At 45.9% G+C, this 25,826-nt stretch overlaps 1 protein-coding gene across 1 annotated transcript in view; it reads right to left on the bottom strand.

The window, feature by feature from the left end:
* Positions 1–25,572, bottom strand: part of LOC147610090 (aspartic proteinase 39-like) — a 114,330-nt gene extending 88,758 nt beyond the window's left edge. The window contains exons 1-3 of the mRNA XM_086786669.1: positions 25,220–25,572; positions 3,397–3,526; positions 2,969–3,192 (exon numbers count right to left, since the gene is read on the bottom strand). Of these exons, the coding sequence (XP_086642795.1) occupies positions 2,969–3,192; positions 3,397–3,526; positions 25,220–25,467 (602 nt within the window). The 5' untranslated portion in view covers positions 25,468–25,572. The remainder of the gene's footprint in view (positions 1–2,968; positions 3,193–3,396; positions 3,527–25,219) is intronic.
* Positions 25,573–25,826: the final 254 nt, after the last annotated feature.

Raw genomic sequence — 25,826 nt, 5'->3', positions numbered from 1 at the left:
TTGTAAAAGTGAAAAAGCAAGCCCTATTTTGTACGCACAACTATCAATAGCTCCTTGGGCTATCTATTGAATACAATTCTCAAAATACTCATGTCGTGGAAGTGGAGCTATATGCATGAGGACAGAGATTATACCCAATAGTGTGTTGATGGTGATGTTCTTTTTTCTCTTGTTTTATATTATGCTATGCTCTGTCATATCAATTTAATTAAAGTCTATGCTTTAATCTTAGACGTATATGTGAGTTTTTAATTATTTCTTCAAGAAGTGAATAAGGTCTTGTGACACAAACTCGCTTACAAGTTTTCCAGTCATACTTTAATGAAGTGTGGACCTCCAAAATGACAAAGTGAGCTAAAACACAAATAAACTTAGACAAAGAGTATAGAATCACACCTACCACCTGTCTACAGCCCACAAGAAAAGTCAAAATACATATTCACGTGCTATTATATACCTAGCACTAACCCTTGGGATTAGGGACTAATCTAGCAAGGTTAGGGGAGCTCTCGGATGATTAGGAAAAGCAGGCGAAGTCAGGTGGCTAGGATTTAGATTCAATAAATCCAAGATAATTAGTTATTTATCACTGGATTGTTATTTATAGCAGCAATAAGCATTGTATAAGTGACTCTTGGGTTATTATTGATTGAGTGTGGTATGGAGATAAACCAAGAGATTTACACCTGCCATGGACATGGTGGATGATGGGTAGTCTTGCCGAGGAGGGCCCTTGAGGGCAGGCTTTGGTGGTATGGGACGTCGGGGTTGACTGGCATGGACCTGTGGGAGTGGACCCTAGCCCCTGGCTCAAGGGTGGTCCATAGTCACGAGCCTACGACTGGGTGGTGAGCCTGCATGCACCTCTTCTATTTGGTTTGTACTAATCTTGTTTTGGCCTGGATATTAGGGTTGATCTATGGGAAGATCTCACACACACATGGTTTACGAGAGGGTGTCCCCTGCCCATAAAGTAGACACACAAATCTTGTAGGCAGTAAAACATTTCACGCAAAAACAAATCTAGACATGCAAGTATGCCATGCATAAGAATGTGTTGGACAATCTCCCTTTCACTTAGCTTGTAGCATGCGGTTATTCCGGGCAGACATTATGTCCCCAAGCCAACCGGAATACCGTAATCTGGATATTGGCGTAAACCAAAATCCCCACCCTCTAATATCAATCCCCTACCATGAGGTGCCAGTCCACATGACCCTTGACGTAGATGTAAGTCCCCTGCCATGAGATGTCATGTCCACACTATGGAGCCCATCCATAGGTCCAGAAACGTAGAGAATGCCCAACTAGTCACAGCCTGATTGCCGCGAGCCTGCTTGGTACCGATGGCCCCAACCTAGTGTCCCATACCACTTGGCACCTTGCAGCTACATGGCCACAAGATCTTGCACGCTTCCTTGGTAGCCCCAAGCCACTGCCTGAGTACTTGACCTCTTCTTGCTAGTGCCCTTAGCCCACAAGCGAACCCTCCAGGTCCCCACACCCCAACTAAGGCTTAACCCTAGTCTTGGGTTAATCCTAGGTTCACACACATCCCTAGCCCTAATCCTAGGCCTGTCGAGTGTTATTTGATTCTATGTCATGAATATGTGGATATATCTAGAGTATTACACTCATGATCAGGATATGCATTTATCTGCATATGTTTAATTCTACATCAAAGTTTTTCCATGGGCTTGCGTGTGGCAAACGTAGGAGCTAGAAAACTATGGGCAGCAAGGACAATTATGCGTGTGCCTCCCATGATAAATAGTTGGGTAATTATCCGCATGAATAATCACCAATATGGTTAATTATGCATGGCAACTAGATTACTCTTAGATGGACTGGTACTTCCTCCAGATGTGGATACCATAGTCACAAGGGAACGGGAACGTTTTGGGGAACAGATGACTGTTTGGAACGGGAACGAAAAGCTTGAATAAAAGGGAACGGAATCGGGAACGCCACATCATTGCATAAATGTGTTTATAAATTTACTTTATATATCTGTAAATGCTTTGGAAAGAGGCATAGTAAAGAAAGAACCTCAAACCATCTCAGTAGTGGCCATGATAATGCATAGATGTGTTCTACATGATACATAGTTCACTTATATTTCTTACATGGTCTGCGGTGCCATTTTGGAACGGGAACGGGAACGGCTATCTCTATGGAACGCGTTCCCCCGTTCCAAGAGCTTGGAACGACGTTCCCTTGTGACTATGGTGGATACACCTGATGACTCTGTGATGGTAGTTTGCCATGGGCAACTAAATCTAGACGCTTTTTTTTGGCTGGTGAGCAGATCAAGAGTGGTTTCTCTACGATAACTCCCTCCAAAGCAACCCGAGCCTCAGACTAGAAAGACTGCACAGCACATTACCAAACCCCATTTGTCCCATAAAAACAGGAGCCCATCAACCTCATCTCCTGGAGATCATTCCCACTTCACACAGTTAATTATGAGAAATCAACTGACTTTGATAGGCGCAGCAAACACCACCCGCCCACCCACCCCCCGTGGCTGCACCTCCAACCCCCAAACAGCAAAATCACCCCTATCATTATAATAAGTCATTCGCACATTGAGAGCCCATGCGAAGCACATCCAACCTGGCCTTGATAATAAATCTAACTTGTTATAATCTATTGGGCTTATCACACTAGAGGAGCTATCCAATTCTTGTACTAAGGTCTTTCAATGTATAGATTAGTTGCATTATTTGGTGCAAGGTTATCCAAGAGATGATGTTATAAGAACTTCTTGATGTGCTTGGGCCTCTATATGGCGTGCATGTAGCCAAATCATGACCATACAGCTACATTTGCACAGAGTGCATATATATATATATATATATGTCCTCATACTTTCTTACACTCAGCATAAACCATTGAGTACAGTCAAAAGTGTCTACAAAACACACATGGGATCATTTGCTCAAAGAAAAACTATCGAGCTACTAACCCAAATGCAATGGTAGCATTATCACTGTTCAACGACCGATTATTGACATTTGGTAGTTCTAAAACGTCACGAACAAGATAACCCTCCGAAGTGCTTCCGTCACCATAAGCCAATTGATACGAACACAAGTGCCCAGGTAAACAGCTGGTTCTACAAAAGTTTTCTTCACATGTGAATTGATGACTAGTTCTTGAAGAGGCTGGATCGTAAGACTTCAAACGGACCTGCAAAGAGATACCATAGGATACAATAGCATGTGTTACCATGACTGGTTCTCATCAGAGGAGGAGAGGGAGAGGGAAGGGGAGAAGAAAAGACGGAAAGAGGGGGGGGTGGAGGATTATATAATTTAATCCATTGAGGCAAGTAGAAGACATCACACAAATAATAAAACACTTACTTTTAAGAGGAAAGAATGGAAAACATACCCCCAAATTAGTTTTAGTTGGACAAGTTTTACAGGAATCACAGCCAAGCCACAGCAGGTCACTGCCTGTATCCACTTGTGCATAATAGGAGGAAGGCGGTGTTCCAATCTCTAGCTCTGTAAAATACAATCTGGAAAAGACAATCCTAATCTGAGTATAAATATAAATTTCAAATACGTCAAAAATATATGTTTTCAAGTTGATCTAATTAAAGGAAATTTTTTCATACAAAATTTAAAGTTTGCAGAGTTAAAGATAAAAAGAAGAGCAATACAAAAAATGCTTCTTGTATTAGAGTCATAGCAAGAACAGACTATCAAAATGTCATAAGCAAGGGTTTCTCGCAGTTAGACTGTATCCTAATGTCACGACCCTGTGTTTTTCTCTGGACAGTATGCAAGTGTGCACGGGGACATGGTGGACAGTGTGAATGGCACCAACTTGGGGCCAAGTGATTAAAGTCTCTTCACATAACCCAAGGGGACAAAAGGTTGGAGGGGACAAAGGTTTAAAAACCTTTAAAAGCAATAGAACACCTTTTTTTTAGAGGGATCGTGGCCCATAAGCTATTATTGGGCAGTGCTACTCTTGCTTTTTGGAAGGAGTTACTGGCGGGCTGCTCTGAATCATGGAGAGGCGCAGCTGAATATCATTCAACGCCTACTTTTTGGGAAGAGTTCATGGGCTGGCTGCTGCGCTACAGAGAACAGTATGCCAGGCACTCGTTAAATCTCTCTCTCTTTGGCTTTTGGAGGGCTGGTTGGCTGCTGCCCTGCAGTGTATATAGGCGCCTATTGAATCTCCTTCTCCTGTGCTTTTGGCAAGACACCGGCTGGCTGGACTGCAAGCGCACAGGGCTGAAACACGTGCTCTTTTGCACAGAGTCAGGCTGCAGCTTACAGGCTGGTTTCTCTGGACACACAGGCAGACAGGGGTGTGCTTTTTGGAGGACGGCGTGTTTTTGCAGAAAGGAGGGGCTGGTTTCCCTGGACTCTCAAGTGGCCAGGACTGCAGAGGTACACACAGCTTTTTGAAGGCAAACTTGGACTGTAGTGTACAGCTCCTTTCACTCATAGGTGGCTGCTGGACAGAGGTGCACAAGTGTGCTGATCCACCTTGCAACAGGGATGTTTTGAGACTGTTTATATGCTTGGCTGCAAGTACACTGTGTACATGGGTTATTGGCTGCAAGTACAACGTCACCTGGTTATGTTTCTTGGCATGGGAGTGACGCAAGCTCTCATGGATGCATACCCATGGTGCAGATTGCTTTCTTCCTGCTTGGAAGGAAGAGATGGACCTCCAGTTTTTGGGCATACCTACGTAACATAGTTGTGGGGCAGAAATACAGCCAGACATATTCAATAAGAACTCTCTCTTTTGTTTGTGTGTTGTGTTGCCACTACATTTGAGTATGTGCCAAGAATGTTTTCACATGGAACAGGACATGGGTTTCATGCTAGGCCAGACCAGATGTTTAAGGGGGAAACAGGTCACCCAATGTTTGTTGAAACAGGTCTTTGTTTCATGTTTTTGGGTTTCTCTAGGAGATAGGTCACATGCAGGCAGCCGTCACAGGAGTGGACACATGTTTGGTACAGCCTTGCTACTGATTGGACAGGGGACAGGAATCCATGACTGATATGGATCGTACCCTTGGAAGGTAGAGAGGGAGTGTATAGGTGTGTCTACTATATGGTATGCTATGCTGTGATGCGAATTCTCTTTTGGAGAATAGTTTGGAGTCTTTGTTGTGATGCAGGAGCACTAGATGTGTCAGGGTTTGATGTTGTTCATAGGGTGAGAGGCTATGGATGGTTGTGGCAGCCCTAATCATGGGAGAAAGCTTCTGTATGCAGGACTCATGTGAAAGAGTCTTTTGATGTGAACAATGGTTGGACTTGTTTGTGGATGCCGAGTGGACAAGAAGCCATGATGCAAGGTCTTTGCAGGCTTCAGGAGTTCTATTGTGACGGCTAAGTTTCCAGCCTTATTGTAGTCAAAGCTCTCTTATAATTAATTAAAGACACACCGCAAGGGGCGCCACTGCGTTTTGGGGCCAATCAGTGTCCGTGTACTGTTTGCAGGAGCACTCTAGCTCCCCCTGTTTGTTTTCCTTTTCCTGGTCTTCAAAGGTGTTGAAGTGTTTTGTGTGCAAGTTTGTTTTTGCACCGCCCTTTGGTTTTGTCTGAAGACAGTATTTTCTTTCTCACAACTTTCAATCTCACAAGAACGTGAGAATGTACAACCAAAGAGGTGTCAATCCTGCGAGCTGGAGCTCCCTTTGTCTGCCGCATCGCCCTCCTCCCCTCTGCCTCCATCTTCCCTCGTGCTACCCCACTACCTCCCTCCTCCTTCCCGCTGCCCTCGTCCACCTCCTTCCTGTTGGGATATCCAGAGCTTCATCCATGTGATACAACCCTTCAAGGAAAAGATGGATACAACCAGCCCGTAGGCGAGGAGTGGACTTCATAGGCAGAGGGCTGAAGGTGCTCACCAAATGACCAATAAGCGATGATAAAAAGTGAGGGGAAAGGGCAAAAAATATATATTCTCCGTATGAGCTGACCAACTCCCTCAAACTCTTCCACAACCTGAAAATTTGTGAAAATAAGGCATAAATGCCATAAAAGGGTGGGCAGCCCACATCAGAGGCCCAGTAAAAATAGGGGAAAAATAGGGGGGGTGCCTGAGCAGGCCCCAAGGGAAGGGCACCCCTAAACACGAGAATAGCCACCAACAAGAGATGATATATGCTAACACCCCCTCTCAAGTCTTGGGGGTGGCCCAAGACCCAAGGAGCTACCATGAATGCCAATAGCTGACTGAGATAATCCTTTGGTAAATAAGTCTACAGCATTGTCCTAGGTAGGACAATATTCAAGGATAATGTCTCCCTTCAAGATCTGCTCCTACACAAAGTGGTACTAGATCTCTATATGCTTGGTCCGCGCATGAAATACGGTTTCTTAGCAATAGCCAAGCAACTCTAGTTGTCGCATGAGTTGCAATCGAAAACCGATCTCCTCAAGTAGCCACCACAACCAAATCACCTCACAAGCAGCCGAACAAGCCACTCGATACTCTGCCTCAGTCAATGAAAGTACCACCACAGGCTACTTTTTACTCGTCCATGAAATTTCTCCAGATCCAAAAGTAAAGCAATAACCCGTAGTAGACCATCGGGTATCCGCATCCCCAACCCAGTCGAAGTCACTCTAGTGGCCCCCTCTCCATAGGAAATACCAAGATCCTTGGTACCTTTCAAGTACCACAACACGCGAAGTGCTGGCTGCCAATGAATATCCTAAGGTGCCTACATGAAAGCACTGAGAGTTCCCACCACAAATGCACGATTAGGCCGTGTGGTGTTGAGCAACCAAATCACGGAACCAACCAATTTCCTATAAAGAAGTGTATCTGCCATGGATTGGATCCAGAAGAGGAGAGTTTAATGCCGAGATCCATGGGGGAAGTGATGAGCTTACAATCTATCATCCTTAAAGCCTCTAGCAGCTCTGTAACATACTGCTGTGCTGAGAAATGAATATGCCATCTGAGGGCTAAAAAATCTCCAGTCCAAGAAAGAAGCAAATCAACCCAAGATCTGTCATCTCAAATTCCTTACTGAGGGCAGCCTTTGTCTGAGCAATGTGCATTGTATGGCTGCTTGTGATGATCAAGTCGTCCACATAGAGAATGATAAGAGTACACAACCCTTTCTCGAGAAAGATGTAGAGATTCGCCGACCACTTAAAACCCTTTTGTTGAAAGAAGCATCAATCTTCTCATACCAAGCCCTGGGAGCTTGTTTCAAACCATATAAGGCCTTTTTCAACCTATAGACCATACCTTTGGAGCCAGGAACCGAAAATCCTAGGAGCTGTTCCACATAAACTTCCTCCTTTAGCTCCCCGTTGAGGAATGCCGACTTGACATCCATCTAAAAGATGGGCCAATGAGAGAGTGCAGCAAGAGCAAGAACTGCCTATATGGTCGCCATCCAAGCAGTGGGTACAACAGTATCATCAAAATCCATGCCAGTTTTATGAGAATAGCCTTTGTCCACAAGCTTGGCCTTGTGCTTATCCAAAGTCCCATCTGATTTGTACTTGGTCTTATAGACCCAATTGACACCAATCACCTTTTGCTTTTCCGGTCTAGTTCTCCTAAGGTGATGTCGTGGTACGCAACCGCTCCGATCGATGGGGACTCCCTCTTGTAAGTGAAGGCAACCGTGTTACCCCTGAGAATTGGGAATACGAGATCCCCCCTCAAAAGTCAAACCTTACTCCTGAGGTGTAGCCTGTTGTGGAGCATCCACCGAAATCTCCTCCTCCTGATGTCACATGATTCCTCCATCTGAGGTGCTAGAGGACATGCCGGTTCAAGTCAAGGAAGACGAAAGAGGAATAGGAGAATCCAACAAGGAACCAAGGAGGGGCTGATTTGAATCAGCCCCTGATGATGAAGAAACCCTCTCTCCAGTGGAAGATGAAGTCTCATCAATCACATCTCTACATAGTATGGACTAGATACTATAACATCCCCACTAATGTCATCAGTGCCCAATAGTGGGTGTAGAACATGGTATCAATGTATGCTCCCACACCCCCCCCCCCCACGAGCACACACATACACACAAATAAGAGCATGCATATACAAAGGTCTGAGTTCTGAGTTTCTGTCAGAGCACCGAAGATAAAGGGCAGACTCAACCATAATGAAGCTTAGCACTAAGGATCATAGCAAATAGAAAGAATTATTACAACAAAAAGGTAGTTGATAGGGCATATGCGCCACTAAAGATGGAAAGAATTAACATGATATGAAACCAATCCAGTCCAATGAAATGAAATCCCGGAACACTCGGGCAACAGACAGACAGCACAATACCAAAAACAAACTTGTGACGCAGCAGAAGAACCATAATCAATCACCAAAGAACACAGCACTAAGCCGGAACGGCCGGCCCCCCATAGGAACTTCTTTATTCAAAGAATAAACTGTTACAACAAATCAAGGTGCGGGTGCAATCCTGCACCGGATTTTCCACAAAGCTTCCTTAGCAAACACTTTGCCCAAGCATTGCTGGATACAAACAGCACCAAAAACAGTACAAAACATCCTCGAAACAGCCCCCAAAAAAGTGGCCACTCCGGGAAAAGAGAGACAAGGTGCTGTCCTGCTGTAGGACCAGCACTCAAGAGAGGGAAAACAAGCTGTACCACTGTACGACCAGCATTCAAGAAAGGAAAACAAGCTGTACTGCTGTACGACCAGCGCTCAGGAGTGGGAAACAAGCTGCTGCCTTGCTGTACGGCCAGCACATCAGGAGAAAGAACACCTAGATGGCTGCTGCTGTACTGTACAGTACAGCCAGCACTGTAGGTGAGAGAACACGCCAGGTGGCTGCTGTATGGCCAGCGCTCAGAGGAAAAACAAGAGCTCTTTGCTGCCCTGCTGTACAGCTTTCTATCGGTCCATCCGCCGGAGAGGATGGAACACCCATACTTCACCCATCCTGCTCGGACGGGCTCGAGGGTCTTGTTGATTCTCTCCTTTTCTTCATCAAGTGCCTTCGTGCGCATATCGTTGTAGGTGACACCATGCCAAGGGCCATGGCATGGTCCTACTTCGGCAATGGCCCTCACCATCCTTTGCCATTGAGGAGTTTTGAGGACACGAAATGCGAGATTGCACTCAATGATCGTGCGTGCAATCTCCACATTTGTGTCTTGTTGCTTTGCTCGGACCCAAGAGAGAGAGGCCACATTTGCTCCAATGGAGCCTCCAAGAGTGGCTTGCCTCTTGTGTGGAACCTCAAACTCACTTGGCCTCTTTGATGAGGGATTGGAGTTGGTGAAGGAGGAGAAGGATGCGGAGAATGATGAAGAGGATGTATCTCTTGCCGGCGGGATGACTTCGTCTTGAGCAGCGGCACAACGGCAGGGGGGACTCTTCCACTATCACTTGCTTTGCCAAACAAGGAGTACTTCTTCACAATGCTATCAGAAATGTCTTGAGCCGATCCCATAAGAACAGCTTCGTGCATAAGGGTATCTCTTGTATCCTTATCCTCTGCGGTGTCCGTGTTAGGCCGGAGGACCGGCCAAGTGATGAACTCCAAAAGATCGTATGTCTCCAAGATTGCTTCTACCATGACTTTCCAGATGTCGTAGTTTGTGCCATCCAACTTTGCACATCTGTAGGAAAAATCGGAAGAGTGGGTATTTGAACCACCCGAGGTTGACTAAGTGCCATGATGTACCTCCTCTAAAAAACACAGACACCAAAACAGCCCAAGAGCTGCTCTCTACACTTGTAGGAAAGGTGGGTGGGAAAGAAAGTGAGTGGAGAGGAGAAAAAACGCAAAAAATGCAGATCGGCCCTTCCAATGAAAAAAATGCAGGTGTGAAACATTGCAGGCAGCCACCAAGTTCACGTGAAAATGTAGCAAATATCAGCACCAATCAACAATTCCAGGTCCAAACACCTCTACTCTAATACCATGTCAGAGGGCAGCGGAAAGATGTAGACGAATGAGAAAAACGTTGAAGTTCCATGAGAGAGAGGAGAGAAAATGGTAAAACGCTGATGCACTAATCCTCAAGGAAAAGATGGATACAACTAGCCCGTAGAACCAGCCCATAGGCGAGGAGTGGACTCCGTAGGTAGAGGGCTGAAGGTACTCACCAAATGACCAATAAGCGATGATAAAAAGTGAGGGGAAAGCGCATAAAATATATACTCTCCATATGAGCTGGCTGACTCCCTCATGAACTCCTACACGACCTGAAAAATGGTGCAAGGAATAAATGCCATAAAAGGGTGGGCAGCCCACATCAGAGGCCCAATAAAAATAGGGAAAAATAGGGGGGGTGCCTGAGCATGGGAAGGGCACCCGTAAACACCAGAATAACCACCAACAGGAGATGATATATGCTAACAGATACCCTGTATATGAATGTGTAACTTTCCAATAATAGGGGTCACTTGCACTTGCTTTCCCACAAAGGCGGTCTCCGCTTCAATCTGGGGTCCCATGTCCCCTACATCAATGTTCAATGCAGTTGCCATCTCCACAGAGATGCAATTATCTATCGCACAGTCATCAAACATAAAGAGTGCGGGCTGACCCTTAAGCTATCCCCAAGCTTTGCAAACCACCCTCTCTTTACCATCATTCCCTGTATCCCCTTGCACATCGGGAATGGCATAGACATTAACCTTTTGTTGCTTCTCATTGTCCTTATTCTTGCGTTTAGGACACTCACGAAATATGTGATCCTGGCTGGCACATGAGAAGCACTTTCCCTCTTTTAGCATATCTCTCTCTTTGCTCCAGGGTTAACCGTTAAGCTAAACTTGTGCTTGTTCTGAGAGGCATCTTTGGGCTGCGAATTTGCAGCCTTCCCTCCATTTTTTGCATCTTTCACGTAAGGTTTAGCATGTTGTCCACCATTTTGCAGGATGTGACCAACCCTCTCTTTGCCCTTGAAAACATGATCCCCTTTGCCGAAAGGCTACAATTGCTATGTAGTCCTGCAAGGTAGCATTGCGATCCATATCAAGACCGGATTTGTAAACCAATTGAAGCCCAGATTTGAACTTCCGTTTCTTCTCGAGCTCACCCGCGCACAAAAATGGTGAGACTTCCAAATAGATCTTCCAAGATTTGTTCGCGTAAGCTTGCACATACTTATTGTCTTTCTGCTCTAAGACTTAATCCTGCGAGACAAATCATCACCTGTCTTCTCCACACGCGGGAATTCCTTGACAAAAAGTTCACCTACTTTGCCTTTAACATCTCCACTGCGTATGAGACAGTTGAGAGCTCTCTCTTGAGGGTTCATACCCCAATCCCTGGCCATAGAGACCATAGTGTGTGCAGCCATAGACTCCGCCATTGTGGCCTCCATAAGCTTATAAACCTGCAGGTTCTCATAGAGCATCTTCAGCTCTTCCTCCTTGGCATACAACTACCTCTTTATGTGTTCCATCTTGGCCTTCAACACATTTGGGTCATCTTCATGCATCTCTTGTTTGTCTTGAGAGTGTTGTCCCACATGTGTCTGCTTCTCCACATAACCTGTATGTGTAAGGTTGTTACCCAAAGCATCAGAAGCATGTGTACCACTTTGCTGGCCATGTGAACTAGGCCCTTGCCCACTCTGAGCATGGCTGTCCAGTGTATGACAGCTGTTGACAACTTGACACGGAGCCCAATGCCCAAATGATCATTTCCCCACGTAGAAGAGGTAAACAACCGTGCTCTGATACCAACTATAATAACACCGATTAGGTGTGAATGTTCATGGGCACCATCTCATGAACAACAAGCTTGTCAACACTTAAATATGCACTAGACACAATACAACAGATAACTGAAAGTACACCACACTGCACAAGATAACACTACAAAGATGGAGACTGCACAATACACCACCATTGGGGCTGCAAACGGGCCGACCCCCACCCCCCCCCCTCAATACTGTTCTATATTATTGGAGTATTTAGTCTGTCTACAAAGTTCCAAGGGCTTTCCAACCAGATATTCCATGCAATGCAAATAATGGATACATGTTACCCAAACAAAAGAGTGTCAGAGTAGAATGTCAATGCAGGATTCGTCAAAAGAGTCAAAGTGACCAAACCACCAACCTCATACACCTGGAGTGGAGTGAATGCAAAACTCTTGTTCCGAGACCACGCACGAACAAGCACTCTCGTACTTGAGCTTGGCTCGCTCGCTCACAAAGGCTGTTGTGGTGTAGACCCTAGTGGCACAAGTACACGTATAGGTACTCATACTGTGACAACGAGTACGCAAACAGGTACCTGTAGAAGAGCAGGTACTCAAGCACGTAGCAGGTGCTGCAGGTAGAAGCAGGTACTGTAGTGGATACAGTAGATTCAGCCGGTACAACAAGTACTACAGGAATAGTAGGTACACATACAACAGGTACCGTAGGTACAACAAGTACAGTGGGTACAGCAAATTCAACAGCAAGTTCAGTAAGTACTGCAACAAGTACAGCAAGTACAGGTGTGTATGGCTGCAAGTACACAGGCAGCTGCAGGTACACAGTCAGCAAGAGAGCTGTACAGTGGCTCTTACAGATCCAGCAGCAAGTAAAGTAGGTGTAATAAGTACAGCCGGCTCAGCACAGCAGGTACAGTTGGGTACATGAGATACAGGTACGGTTGCGTGGTACAGTCGGGTACAACAGGTACATGTACAGCTGCAATGTACAACAAGGTAAAGCAGGTATAGGTACAGCTGCATGGGGGTTTTTAGTTCTCTGTCGACTTGCATAGGGAGAAGAAGCCAAAGAGATGCACTGCCTGGATACGTGAGGAGGAAGGAAAGGGAGATGATCGCTTTTTGCTGATACCCCCAAGGACCGTCTGGCACATGAGAGTTCCGTAGTAGTAGGTCATAGGGCTGTGATTTGACGTCTTCATTCTCAACCACATGTTGGTCTTGAATTTCAATTGTATTACTTCTTTCTTGTACATAATATAGAGCAGTAGTTTAGGACTCTTTTGTATGTTGTATGTGTGATTCTATCGCACTGTTTTTTCCATCTCTGGAAAACCCTAGCACATAGGCGTAAGTGTTCTACATTCATGGCTATGATTTGATTTCTTGCAAAACAAATAGGGCTTCTTGAGTATTTTTCTTAATCATGCTTGCACACATAAGTGATGGCAAAAATATACGCTCCTCATGGCTTCTTGCTCAAACCATAGCAAGAGGCATGAAGATTTTTCAAGATTGGACAAGATTTGCTTGATTCAAGTATTTTCATAAGATCTTGGAAGCTTTGCAAAGATTCAAGCAATTTCTTGTTTTTTTCCTTCTTCCTTGCATAACCCTAGTGTATGCAAGCATTAGGAAGGGGTTTCTTGAGATCTTGCATAGATTCAATCATTTTCAAACATTTGCAAGCATCTTCAAGAGAATTTTGCCTCTCCATTTGGTTTGCATATGCCTTGGTAAGTGGCATTCTTCAAGACATAGCCATCAAAGGAGTTTTACATGAAGCTATGAAGAACCGGTGATGGAAGGTAAAAGGGGAGCAATGAATGTGAAAGGAAATGATGCAAGAAGCATGAGTTCATGCTTATTCATGTAAGAGGACTCAATCATACCTCTCCTTGCAAGAAATTCTCTATTTGAATTGTTGCACGTGTGAGAGGTACACTTGGCAAGATGTAACTCCGAGTGGGCCGTCTTTTCCAAGGATGTTGAGAATGGTAGAATCTTGACTGGTCTAGATGCTGGTCTTTCTACTAAGAACATCTGCTACTGGGTTATGCTGACCAGAGATGTACTTGATCATTTCTCCAACCTCTTGGAAGAGCTGACCCTGTCTAGTGTGCTAAGCACTCCACTGGGCACTTGGCATCCTCCGGAGCCACTTAAGTGCTTGGTGGTCTATGGTGACTGTGAAAATGTGTCCATAAGGAACATGTTTCAAATGTTTAAGAACTAACTGCTGTTCTAGCTTGCCCTTGAAAGTCTTGGAAAGACAAGCGGGAAACTTGCTAGGAGGTTCTGCTAACTGTGGGATACTGGGTAGGAGATCATCCTTAAAAATGTCTGAATGAGAAAGGAGATCTGCCAACTAAGGGACTGAAGATGATGAGAGAGCGGTTATCGATGAGATAGAAGCTGTCTGAGCATAAATTAATGCTCCTTCTACGCCCTTGCACATAGCTCGTCGGGCCTGGAGATGAGAAATCATAGGAACGCCAAGAATGCTCCTATCCCTCCAAATCATGACAGGCTCAGGAAAACCTTTAGAGATAATAAAGGTGTCCTGTCCCCAATTGGGAATAGGTTCATACTGACGAAACCACTGGATTCCTAAGGTCATGTCACATCCCAAAAGAGGAGAGACAATGAAATCTCGCTAGAATGACGCCTTTTGAACTTGAAAAGAAAGCTGCTGTGCTTGTTGAGATATGTGGGTGCAGAGACCAGGTGTAAACCCGTCTACCTCCAAATGATAGGACACTAAGGTACAGCTCATGTTGGTAGCCAACTGGGGAGAGATGGCGTCCTCAGAACTGCCCATGTCAAAAAGGATTATGAACTGTCAGCCCTTGGCAGAGCCATAAGCTCGGATCAGGCTTTTCTGTGTGGTTGTTGCCTCACCCTCCTGCTTAGCATCAAGTACTACGGATGGCATGGGATGCATAGAAGGTAAGATCTGACCCGCATTGGTGGTAGCAGACTGGTCTGGAGGAGCAGGGGATATTGTGGCAACTGTGGCAAAAGGCTCTTTGGAGACTTGCTCCGCTTGCCTTTTTGGACAGTCCTTCTTACCATGCCCAATGGTATGACAGAAAAAACATCGGTTTTCTGACTGATACTATCTTTGCTCCTCTGGAGGAAGATAGCCTCCGGTGATGCCTGCTTGAGCCTTTTCCTCAGGGGTCTTCTTAGGCTTGGATTCCTTACCCCCTGAACTAGAGCTAGGACTGGTGTCTGTCTTAGTGTCTTTAGAAGACGAATTACCCTTCCCCTGTTGGGATTTGGTACTGGACTGTGATGATTGCTTGGGCTTGCCTCCGTTCATCTTCATTTCTTCATTCTGAGCGAGAGTCAGAGCCCGGTCATATGTACTTGGTTCAAAGTTACGAACTGTGAACCGAATGTTACAGTCCAATCCACGAATGAATTGCTCCATCTTGGCCTGCGCAGATAGCCCTAACTGATGTGCTAAAGTAATAACCTTTCCGGAAAACTGAAGCACTGGGGATCCGTTCTGTCTGAGTCCATAGAACTCATCTTTCAGACCGGTCATGTACTGGGACGGGAGAAATCTGGTCTTCAAGTCATGGACAAAGATGTCCCAGTCAAAGGCTGAGACACCTATGGCCTGGTATGTATGAATACTAGACCAATGTTGCCACCAAGTGATTGCTTCACCAGTGAGATGGGGAGCCGCTAAGTGGACTTTATCTTGTGGGTCTGTGATCCTAGCTAATGGAAAATGAGCATTAAACTGATGAATAAATTGATTAACTGATGAATGATCACACTTACCATCATACTTGCTGAAGTTTGGTTGACTGCGAATGATGGTGGTTGATGCTGCTGCGGACTGCGGGCTAGTGACACCTAATGTTGTAGATGCTAACACAAGAGATGGGGACAATGAATTGCATGCCTCCAATGCTTTACAAGATGAGCAAATTCATGTGGTGCACAATAGGGAACATGAATATGTGGGACAGCCGTCCCGTGGCAAAGAGAAGATGCAAGAAGAAGAGTCCATAGTCTTGAGGACTGAACTTACTCGTATGCAGGCTCTTCTCCATGCACAACAAGAAGAATTGAATCTCTACTGTCATAAGGATCCATTGGTACATGACAGTTTAAAAGCCAAGAAAGCTGAATCTTATATGGATCATGCAATGGCAATAATTGCTCAAGAGTTGCACATGCAACCCACGGATGCAGCACATGCATACTTGGCTTGTACCGAGGATGCCTATGTAGAAAAGGCAACCATCCCACATGTCTTGGAATCCCCACACGTGCCTGAATGATTTTCTGTTGGTGCAGGTATTCCACGTATTTCTCATGCCTTTAAGTGTGCTCGTGAGAGAGAAGCTATGGCTGAAAATGCACCAATGCATGTTGACGGGCCAGCCATGCCGCATGCTTAAGGGGCACATGTATCTATGCCTTATGCATCACCTTTTCCTCCTAAAATGATGCCACTCACAGGGGCTGTTCCAATGGACAAACATGCAGGAAAACATGTTGAGATGCAAGCACATGCATCATCAAAGTCTCGTGACTTCAAAGCCAGAGACAAATCTGTGCAATTTGACGCATATCATGGGAAATATGATCTATCAAAGGTACTTGTTTTTATTGCCCAGTTTCATATTGCTTTCAATGATCTTGGTTCTTGTTCGGGCACCTGTGGAGATTCCAAGACATGTGGGATGGTTGCCTTTTCTACATAGGCATCCTTGGTACAAGCCAAGTATGCACGTGTTGCATCCCTTGGTTGCATGTGCAACTCTTGAGCAATCATTGCCATTGCATGATCCGTATAAGATTCAGCTTTCAAACGGTCATGTACCCATGGATCCTCACGGCGGTAGAGATTCAATTCTTCTTGTTGTGCATGGAGAAGAGCCTACATACGGGTAAGTTCAGCCCTCAAGACTATGGACTCTTCTTCCTGCATCTTATCTTTGCCACGGGACGACTATCCCACATATTCATGTTCCCTGTTGCACACCACATGAGTTTGCTCATCCTGTAAAGCATTGGAGGCATGCAATTCATTGTCCCCCGCCTTTTGTGTTAGCATCTCCAACATTGACTGTATGGCTGTTCATAGTGTTCTAAGTGTAAAGATAACTAGTGTTCACGGTGATCGTCTCTCGCGATAGAATTGAAGTAATTTGCTGAATTGACAAGAGACACACAATGAGCCGGAACGGCCAGCCCCTCCCTCAAATAAAGTATATTGATCTTGGGAGAATCAAGTACATAGTGTCATGGGCATTTCTGACCAGATTTCCATACCAATGCATATAAATACAATATTGCAAACAACTGGTTGTCGGTGTAGACTTACAACTCACACTACCCTCTGAAGTGCCCATGTTCCCTACCATCCGCTCTCTATTGTTCCACCAACACATGGTAGCAACAATCTGCAAGAGAGCACGTAGGACAAGAGAATACTACACAGGGTATGTGATCTTGTAATCCGGTTCCTTCCTCCTGCTACTTGCTTCCATATTTAAGCATAAAAGCTTACCAATTGCAAGTAGAGTCGATGACACAAAAGTCTTCGCGATAGAAGTGCTTGAATCTTCGATTTGTCGCAATTCTTCACGACAAAAGTCATCAAGAGGATGAAGGGAACCCTCGAAGAGCTTCCCCTATGGTTCAACTTGAGAAAGGAGGGCTAAGATTAGGGTTATTAGCAAAAATACCAAAAATTACAACAAGAAAGAGAGCTGTTTTGCTGAATTTCAATCATTGAGAGTGTGAAGGAGAGTGATTGGCACGAAACACTCTTGGAAGCTTGGGAAACACCTTGGCAAGCTTGGATATGGAGTTGGGAAGAAGAGTGCAGAAAATACAACCCAAAAGCCCTCATGAAAAAGGCACTTCTTCTAGAGAGACAGGGAAGAGCGAGGTGGTGAGTTGTCCACTCTAGGTGGCAGGCAGGTGCTTTGTGGAGCAAGCTAGAAAGGACACATGGTTGGTTACTCCCTTTGTACAAAGGGGATACGGTATGGGCGGTGGACATTGGGTTTTGTCCACCTCGCGATACTCACTCATAAATTAGTGTTAACTCCTAAGGATAGGTTTATGACCAATACTTACCACCTATCACATGCCACATAACCATGTCAGCAAACAGTTTCACACGCACGGTTCGTGGGCAGGCGTCCCCTTACCCAGAACTACACATTGGTCAAGCAAGCATGAAAACAACATGCAATTTCAATTGCAAGCAAGCACATAAAGATGCTTTGCAATGTAGCATTGGTATGGACAATCCATGTTCATGAGACTATACCAAAATAGACGTGCTCCATGCAAGTACACGAGGTACCAGACCCAATGGAACGCCAATCCACCAGGCATTTTCGGGCATGTACATAGAGGCACAAGTCCCAACGGAAAGCCAAGTCCACAATATCACATGAGTGGCATCAATCCTCCGCATATACAACAGTGGCATGAGTGGCATCAATCCTCCACATATACAACTGCGGAGGATTGATGCCACTCATGTGATACTATGGACTTGGCTCAAGGGGGCTAGTCCATGTCCTCTCTATGTCCACTCTGATGATATCCATCCTGATCACGCGGTTTTGCTCTGAGAGGGTGAGATCCAAAAATGGACAATCCAAATTGTACTGAAAGGGTGGTAGTGCCTCTATCCGCAAACCATGTAGGTCAAACCATGATCTCATCTGAGCGTACCAGCAATGAGTATCTCCATCCTTTGCCAACTGTATGGATGAGGTCAATGCCAATCAGGAGTACCTCTGCTCAGGGAGCTCCCATAGCCGCTGTAAAAAGGTAACTGCCTGGAATAGGGCCTCAGTTACTATTGGTGGGGCACCCAGCTCAACCCAAACAATCTCATGTGGTACTGATGATTTGCTCCGAATCATGCGGGCAATCATCATAATCAGTGGTCTCTCCATTTGCCTCCATCCCTCATCTGTCCCTCTCTGAGATCTGTGATGTATGCTAGGCCCCCAAATTGGAGCTCCGTACAGGAGGGTCAGTGTGACCAGCGTATCAAATAGCCACAATTTGGTGCATGGCTCCTGAAACTGTATGTGTGCACACTGCCTCTCAAGTGCCCCCAAGGTTGCATGCCCTCCAGCTAATCTAGCTGCTGCTGCTGCCTCCTTCAGAGAGAAACGCGGTCCTATGAAAGTAACTCCCAAGTAGACATATGACCTGATGTACTCTACCGGCTCCCCTCAGAAAGTGAACTGAGGCTATGATCTCGTCACCCATGCCTGTGTGGTGTTAAACACCGTAACCTTGGTTTTCCCAAGGTTCACTGTCAAAACTCTATCCACACAGAAAGCCTGTAATGCATCCAGGTGTCTCTGTAATCCCTCCAAAGAGTCTGAGATTAGAACAATATCATCAGCATATAACAAGATGGGTATCAACACCCCTGCCAGGCATGCCCCTGAGCCTCCCAATCTGTCTACATAATCAGAGACCGCATCAATGTACAGTCCAAAGAGGGTGGGCGATAGCGGGCATCCCTGCTTCACCCCTATCGTGCTAGTCACCCTATCAGATAGTCCGCCTGGAGCTCGGACTCTACCTGTAATACAAAGCATATATCCCCCACTGTCACCAAGTAGCTTATGAAACCAAGGTACCTCACAAGCTGCCATAGTAGCAACACCCCTGTACTCTGTCTTTGTACTCGACAAGACAACTGTTGGCTGCTTCTCACTTCTCCAACTCACAATAGCACTCCCGAATGAGAACATAAAACCACTGGTAAGGGCCATCCTTTTGGAGAGGAAGGCCTTCTTCTTCTCCAAGTCACCAAACCTGATGATCAATATCTTCGCCCTGGTTTCATCTCTGCCTACTCGCCATGCTCCGGCAATGGGTACATCAGTGGCTCCCATTTTTGTTGCAAGAGCTTTGCATCCTCTTGGGGATTTCCCTTATCTTCCCACCCAACTACACGTACATGTAAGGCACGTGCCTGTCTCTTGGCTTCCTCTTCCAATGTAGCATTCATCACCTCTACTTTATTGACTGGTGTATCCTTCTGTTTTTCTTTTACTACCCTGTCTCTTGGCTTCCTCTTCCAATGTAGCATTCATCACCTCTACTTTATTGACTGGTGTATCCTTCTGTTTTTCTTTTACTGGCAATTTCAGCCCATAAAGAGAAGAAGATAAAGCAAAAACATGGAAGAAGCCATCTCTTCTCCCATAATGAGACCCACTACACAAAGAATATATCCAAAGGGTCTATCTCAACAAAGGGTACATTCAAAAACAAAGCAAATGGTAAATGCAACTTTTGTGGCAGGCCACGGTACTTCAAGAAGGATTGCTACATCAAGAAGAAGATATCTGCCAACCTCCTGGAAGAAGACAATCAAGAAGAAGATGAAGACAATACTGTTGATGCCTCAAATGAGGCCAACCTTCTTGTTGTTGATAATGAATGAACCTTCTAGGCCAACTCATTTGCATCATAATCCATTGTACTCATTATATACCTTTTGAATTCCACTCACTTTGTAAGCCTACAAACTAGAGTGAATTCCAGGTTGGGGTCATGTACGTTGTCACAAGGGTGGACAAGTCATGAAGCATTCCACGGGCTACTGCTAGGGGGTTGGAATCATCAATTTGAAGAGGGAATTATTGGACAAACTCATGTACTTGGGATTTATGGATGTAGACCATAAGCCTTAGTTTATTTGTCAATTAGAATCTCACAATAGTTGTAAATTGTGCTAGTTAAGGTGAAAGAATCCATGAGGTGTACGAGGAACCAGGAGCATTAAAGGTAACCTCCTTTGTTGACTTTAGAAGCTAGAATCTAGGACATGTGGAGGCTATAATCATGGAGAGATTTGTGAAGAGCATCATTGAATTTGATAAGCTACTAAGCATGATTAACATTTGCTAATTTATCTTGTACTAAGCCTATTTAAGAGGTACATATTGTCACAATATGTAGCGGAGATGCAGACAAAATCTGAAAACTCAAGAGCAAGTGCACTACAGAAAAACACAGCAATAGACAAGGAGAGAGAGAGGTGTGTAACTCTACTATATATACACAAGAAAATCCCGAAGACTAAATACTACAAGTGGGGGAGCAAGAGGCCATTTTATATGGCCCCTGTGATCCAGTCGGCCATCAATAAGGACAGCCGACAGTAGCAAAAATAACACCCGAGTTGCATAAATGACAGTCGGCCACCTCCAGTCTATCGGCCACCACACGTGTGGAGTCGGCCAGCTACTACAGAGAAAGATAAGGAGTAGCAGAACTAGTCGGCTATCACCTGGACCACTCAGGACAGCCTCCCACACTGGTAAAAATAGGAAAAAAATAGGGAAAAATATAGAGTGGGGAAAAATGAGAAAACACCTAAATCGGGCGGGCACACCCACAACAGAGGCCCTGGTGTAAATATACAAACAGGAGATGACTGCTAACACCCCCTCTCAACTCCTGGATGTGGAACCAACCCCACGGAGCTAGAGTGCCGCCGGAGCATAGCCTAAGATAGAGACTTCGTGAAGAGGTCCACCGCACTGTCCTCCATCGAACAAAACTCTAGCAAGATGTCATCAACAACAATCTTTTCACGAACAAAATGCCTCTGGATGACCGTGGGTTCCACCAGTGGAAACCCAATCCTGCCAAGCAACCTCTGCAACCTCACCACCTCACAAGCAGCACCACAAGCAACACCACAAGCTCTGCCTCTGTCAACGACAAGGCAATAGATGGCTGCCTCTTACTGCTCCAAGAAACCGCTCCTGAGCCGATGGTAAAACTGTAGCCTGATGTAGAGCTCCTCGTGTCTGGATCTCCTCCCCAATCTGAGTCACTCCAACCGTGGAGTCTGACTCCATTCATCAATCCGCCTCCTGTGTAAAAGAGTCCAAGATCCTTCGCATGCTACAGAAACCACAAGATACGCAATCCTGCCTCCCAAAGAGTCCTCTGAAAACATGAGCTCAACAGTCTCATCAAAAAGCTCCCATCCAATCTGGTATCCAGCAACCAGATCAATGAACCATTCTACTTCCGAGTCAAGGAGGCATCATACTGCTCACAAGGATCAACACCTATTACCGTGGGATGCCAAGTCCTGGAAACCTGTTGAAGACCACTCAAGGCCTTCGTAAACCTATAAACTACCCCCTCTGAATCCGGAATCACAAAGCCTGGAGAATGTGCAACATCCACCTCCTTCTGCAAGTAATCAATTGCCACCTGCCTGGCTTTCCAATAGGTCCCCGTGGAAAGAACTTCCTCATCTACAGGAGTTTCTTTGTCCCGAATACTACGAGACATCAGAGCATAGGTTACCTGTAAAGTTTCCTCTGACTGACGAACACAAGAACTACCAACATCTATACTGGAAAGTTCCTGCCAACTGCTGCCATCAACTGGCAAGCTATCCACCCTCTGGTCCTGGGAAGCCTGCACCTGTAGCGTATCCACACTTAAGTAGCCATTACCAGACTGCCACTCATCACAAAACTGAGGACCTAGGAGAGAGAGTGCTGAAAGTTTATAAACTCCATTCTCCACTCCGCCTTCCAAAACTACCTGACCTGTTGCCTTGTCCCGGAGAGCAACAAAATGCTCATCAAACTCCACCCGTACGCCAGTCTTGCAAACCTGATGCACTAACAACAAATGAAAACCAAGTGATGGAACATACAATACTTGGGAGGAATACTTCCCCCCTCTGTCATTGGGAACTATCTCCAACCTGCCCTCACTGTGAACTGGGATAGTGGATGTATCCCCAGTAAGAATGTGACCATAATACCTGTAGAGATCCTGTAAATCTGAACGGGAAGGAGTCGTGTGCCTAGAAGCACCACTGTCTAGAATCCACTCCCGAGTATCCGTAGCGGAGTGTCCTCCAACCTCCTCCCTGCACGAAGAAAATGAAACACCGGTGTCCACAACCTCCCTGTGCACAAAAGCTAGAGTCTTCCCGGTTGCAGCTGAGGATTTGGCACCCTTCTTGGTGCTCCGCTTGGGACACTGCCTCCAATAGTGGCCTTTCTCGCCACAATCATTACAGGTCCTCTCTGCCTTCAGTTTCTCTCGGTCTGCGTCAGGCTTCTTCTCAGAAGACTTCTCCGATGAAGCCTTCCCTTTGCCCTTGTTGTTATTCCGGCCTTTCGACCGTTGGCCAGTTAAGGCATCCGAACCTCCGCCCTGTGGAGAGTTCGTGAATTTTTCCTCCTTGTCCAAGACCATGGACGCAAGCTCCTCCCATGTGATGGTGCTGAGCCTGCCACTCGTAATCAGAGAAGAGTAGAATGCTGAGTACGGAGAGGGCAAATGCGACAGCAACGTGATGGCCATATCCTCTGATGATATCTCTTTCCCAGCCTGAAGAACTTCCTGCTGAAGAGCCTACAGCTTGTTAATGTGCTCCCGCATCGTCAATTTGACTTTGCAGGATTCAGCACCCGCATCTGTACTTCCAAGGAAATCCTCTTCATGGGTGATACCCTGTTATATAGAGAAGCCAAATGCTGCCATATACCTCTGGCCAGCGTCATATGCTTGATATGATTGATTACCAACGGTGTGCACTTGAGGAAAATGAAAGAACGGACCCTGGCATTGACACGATCTCACAACTGTGCTTGTGCCTCGCGTTCCTTCCGAATCGAGGGTTACTCCCCTTCCTCTAACTCCGGCCGTGGAACCCCAACAACAATGAAATCAACAAGGTCGTAAGACTCCAAAATAGATTCCATCATTACCTTCCATATGCCGTAGTTGTTCCCGTCCAATTGACGGTCCACTGGAAACGTGGGGAGTGTCTGGATCTTCACATGCTTCTCAGCCATCTCAAGTAAATCTGCCATTGCGGGGATGTAGCTGAAAAGGGTGGGTGCGTGGGAAAAGAAAGAACTTAAACCTACAAGTGGTTGTCTAGCAAATCAGCCCGCCTTTCTCTTGATTCTCCTCTTCCCGAACAGTCCAAAACAATCCACCAATCGGCAATAAAACAACCCCCCTCCTGCTCACACAGTTCCCAAGATCTATCAAGAGCCTAGAGCTCTGATACCATGTCAGAATATGCAACGGAGATGAAGACAAAATCTGAAAACTCAAGAGCAAGTGCACTGCACAAAAAAACAGTAATAGAGAAGGAGAGAGAGAGAGGCGTGTAACTCTGCTATATATACACATGAAAATCCCGAAGACTGAATACTACAAGTGGGGGAGCAAGGGGCCATTTTATATGGCCCTTGTGATCCAGTCGGCCATCAATAAGGACAGCCGACAGCAGCAAAAATGACACCCGACTTGCATAAATGACAGTTGGCCAGCTCCAGCTGTCGGCCACCACACGTGCGGAGTCGGCCAGGATGAGGAGCAGCAGAACCAGTAGGCTATCACCTGGACCACTCAGGACAGCCTCCCACACCTGGTAAACCTCCCACACCTGGTAAAAATAGGGAAAAAAATAGGAAAAAATATGGAGAGTGGGGAAAAATGAGAAAACACCTAAATCGGGCGGGCACACCCACAACAGAGGCCTTGGTGTAAATATACAGACAAGAGATGACTACTAACACATATCTAATGGAAATATAACTCACTCTCCCATCTTGGTGTCATTATGCTTATCATTATCTTAATCATATTGTGATTAGGCTAACCATCTAGATTAGCATGTTCATTTTGTCTAAAGCATGAGATTTCTCATCATCTATGAGCCACCATGAAGCCAACAAACTTGGGTCAGCCATATGTGGAGCATTCAAGTGCTCAACAGGGTGCTGAAATTCAGCCCCTAACAAGGGCAAATCAGCCCCCTTTGGCTGAGATTCAGCCCAGTTTACAACCCATAGATGAAGCTGTTGTGGAGGATGCAGTGGATGAGGAACGAACAGCCATTCAAGAGTCCAGACGAGATGGTTGTTACATATAAATCAAGTCAAAGCACACACCCATATCGAGCCATGCCTTGGACTATTCAACCACACCCTTATCTTGTCCAATCTCACACCCTGTATCGCTTCCTTAAGTAAATATGGCATACTTTGGACGCCTTCAACCAGCAGGCCACGTGAACTTTGGATCTTATCAAACACTGAGTCGACATCTGAATACAGAGGAGAGAAGTGTGTTGTATGTAAGTAAAATGCGATGTCCCTGTGGACATCAATGAGTCAGCAACAACATGGCTGCAGTGGGTACCTATGCTTTGGACGTCAGAGAGTCATCAATAACGAAGTCCAGCTAATTGGACAAATTCGCCTCATTTGCAATTCCATGAGTAGGATACTGACGCAGTGCTTGGTCCTCACAGTGTATGTGTACGCACGCAAGCTTGAATAGCTCTAAAAATAACTCTCTCTCTCTCTCCCTCTTTTCGATGCCGTCACGTGGATCATATGTGGGGGCCGGGGGGGCGGCGGGTGAGGGCACCGTATGTGGTCCGCTAGCTTGGCCCCTTCCTCTCTCTCTCTCTCTCTCTCTCTCTCTCTCTCTCTCACACACACACACGCGCGCGCGCGCTCAAGAAACAGGGTTTACCCGGCTGCGGTGGGGTCTGCATTCCCGCCTAGTGGGAAGGAGGTTGCTTCAAGAAGGTTCCGGTGGCGGCTGCGGCGTAGAGCATCGTGAGAGAGCAAGCGTTGGTAGTGCTCAGAGGTCATCGGGCCTCTCTTGGCAGATCCTTGGAGCTCGCTGTATCTGTGCTGCAGCCTCAACGATGTCGAGGACGCACTGCCCACAAGAGCAACGAACAGAATGCCCAGAAACCCTAACCAGCAGGAGGCCATGGCACTAGGAACGGCCTGAACACGACACTAGACAGTACACGGCCATGTACTTAAAGTACCGGAAAAGCACAAAAGAGTGTGAGTGCCGCCATAGCCAGCCACCTTCTCGCATGCTGCCGCGTGGCCTTGCATAATTACGAAAGTTTTTTAAATATATACATGATGCACAATTAAGGGCCTCCATGATATCAAACTCACCATGAGAACATCTAATATGCCACTAGAGGCAATTTTGAGAGAAGTGAAGTTGAGGAGAGAGAGGTCGCAATCAGATTCTGATTGTTACATGTAGCACATGCGAAAGGTTAGTGGGTTAGTGGAGAGTTTAATCCTCTCATGTGGGTGCATGCCCGTTGTAC

Source organism: Cibotium barometz, chromosome 50 (genome assembly GCF_041138505.1).
Source record: "Cibotium barometz isolate CiBa-2024 chromosome 50, ASM4113850v1, whole genome shotgun sequence".
NCBI classification, from domain to species: Eukaryota; Viridiplantae; Streptophyta; class Polypodiopsida; order Cyatheales; family Cibotiaceae; genus Cibotium; species Cibotium barometz.
This window is presented reverse-complemented; position numbering and strand designations above follow the sequence as displayed.